This window comes from Octopus bimaculoides, chromosome 1, assembly GCF_046866305.1.
Source record: "Octopus bimaculoides isolate indiv1 chromosome 1, ASM4686630v1, whole genome shotgun sequence".
Taxonomy (NCBI): domain Eukaryota; kingdom Metazoa; phylum Mollusca; class Cephalopoda; order Octopoda; family Octopodidae; genus Octopus; species Octopus bimaculoides.
The window spans coordinates 26,129,847-26,131,494 of NC_142928.1; the positions used below are offsets into that span (position 1 = coordinate 26,129,847).

At 34.5% G+C, this 1,648-nt stretch overlaps 1 protein-coding gene across 1 annotated transcript in view; it reads left to right on the forward strand.

Annotated features, from left to right (window-relative positions):
• LOC106868541 (interleukin 17-like protein) overlaps positions 1–1,143 on the forward strand; it is a 2,949-nt gene extending 1,806 nt beyond the window's left edge. Inside the window, exon 2 of the mRNA XM_014913844.2 lies at positions 548–1,143. Within this exon, the coding sequence (XP_014769330.1) occupies positions 548–1,075 (528 nt within the window). The 3' untranslated portion in view covers positions 1,076–1,143. The remainder of the gene's footprint in view (positions 1–547) is intronic.
• The last annotated feature ends 505 nt before the right edge of the window (positions 1,144–1,648 follow it).

The window sequence follows — 1,648 nt, forward strand, 5'->3', positions numbered from 1 at the left end:
CTACAAATGATTTTATATACGGCTGCAATAATTTATCAGGTAACTAACAAATAATGGAATCTTAAGTAAGATTCTAAAACTATGTAGTCCCCTACCTTTAACAAAATGAAACCTCCTCATATCGAGTGGCTCTTTTTGACACGCTCCACTTGTTAGTTTCTAAACTCGCACATATGTATTTATTCTCGCCCTTCGTGTCCAACTTTTACTCTTTCTCTCTATACATATATTAACATAAGTATATACGTATACTTCCTTTCCCTTTCTTTTTTATATTGACTGATACTCTTTATACCGACCGCTGATAAAATAAAACTTATACTACACACGAACTGTTTTACGTTTTAGCTTTATTATATTTTGTTGATATTGTATTTCCGCGTATCCCTTTCGTATTTGTCACTCACTCAACTTTCAGTAATAGTATTTTGTAAAGTGTTTTGTCATACGTTGATATATGCGTCGAAAGTAAATGAATTTTTTGATTAAGCTGATAAATGTCTAAAATCGAAAATAACCTTGACAAAGATATTTTTTCCTCGGACAGGTTCTCTCAAGTATTGTCATATTTCTATTCAACATCGTCTTTCTTGTATCATCGGCGTCAATTCCAACCGAGTGTAAAATACCAGCCAATCTGAAAGTTGAATACGAGAGTTTGACCAGTGCAGCCAGTGGCAATAACTTTTTTCTACCAGCTGAAATTGCTCCTGTCGGAAGTAAGCAGAACACCCTGACAGACGGAGATAAAACTTGCCCAACGGCTTCTGTAGCCAGCAGTATCATCCGTGAACGTTCAACCTGCCCTTGGTACCTGAACATCACCCATGATTCAACAGTTTTCCCTCCATCCCGCACCGAAGTTGTGTGTCGCTGTAAAGACTGTTTCGATTCTGACAGCAACCACGAATGTGTGATGGTATATACTCCAATGACTGTCCTTAAACGTAGCGATGAATGTGTTGATGGACTGTACGTGTATAAACCAAAAGTAATTCAAATAGCCACAGCTTGTGCGTGTGCACGAAAAGTCGAAGTACAAAGTGATGGAAGCGACGATGAATACGCGTCGTAAAAACGGATAGAATAACGATGTATGAATATGTAACGCAGACGTTATTGAATATTTTATGAAAGATTAAGTCGACTACCACGTGGTTATCATAATTTGCAACATATGTTGTTTAACACACACGTACAGTTTTGTATCTTATATAATTCCATAGTTTATAAATGAAGTAATAACATCATCATAATAATATATTTGTAAAATTTATTAGCAAAATAATATAAGACTTTTTGTCCCCTTAAAATGAATAGTTTATGATCCAACTGAGCCTTGTAACACATACATGCGTACATTCAACATACATACATATGTATGTATTTATATATATCCATATTAGTATGTATATACATATAAACATATGAGTGTGTATATGAGTATGTATGTATATATAACACACACACACACACACACACACACACACACACACACACACACACACACACACACACACATATATATATATACTTAGAAACATGTATAATTACAGACATGTATACATACATTCATACATGCTTACATGCGTACGTGTATACCTTACCACTTACAGGAAGGGTTTATTATTATTTTAACAATTTTATA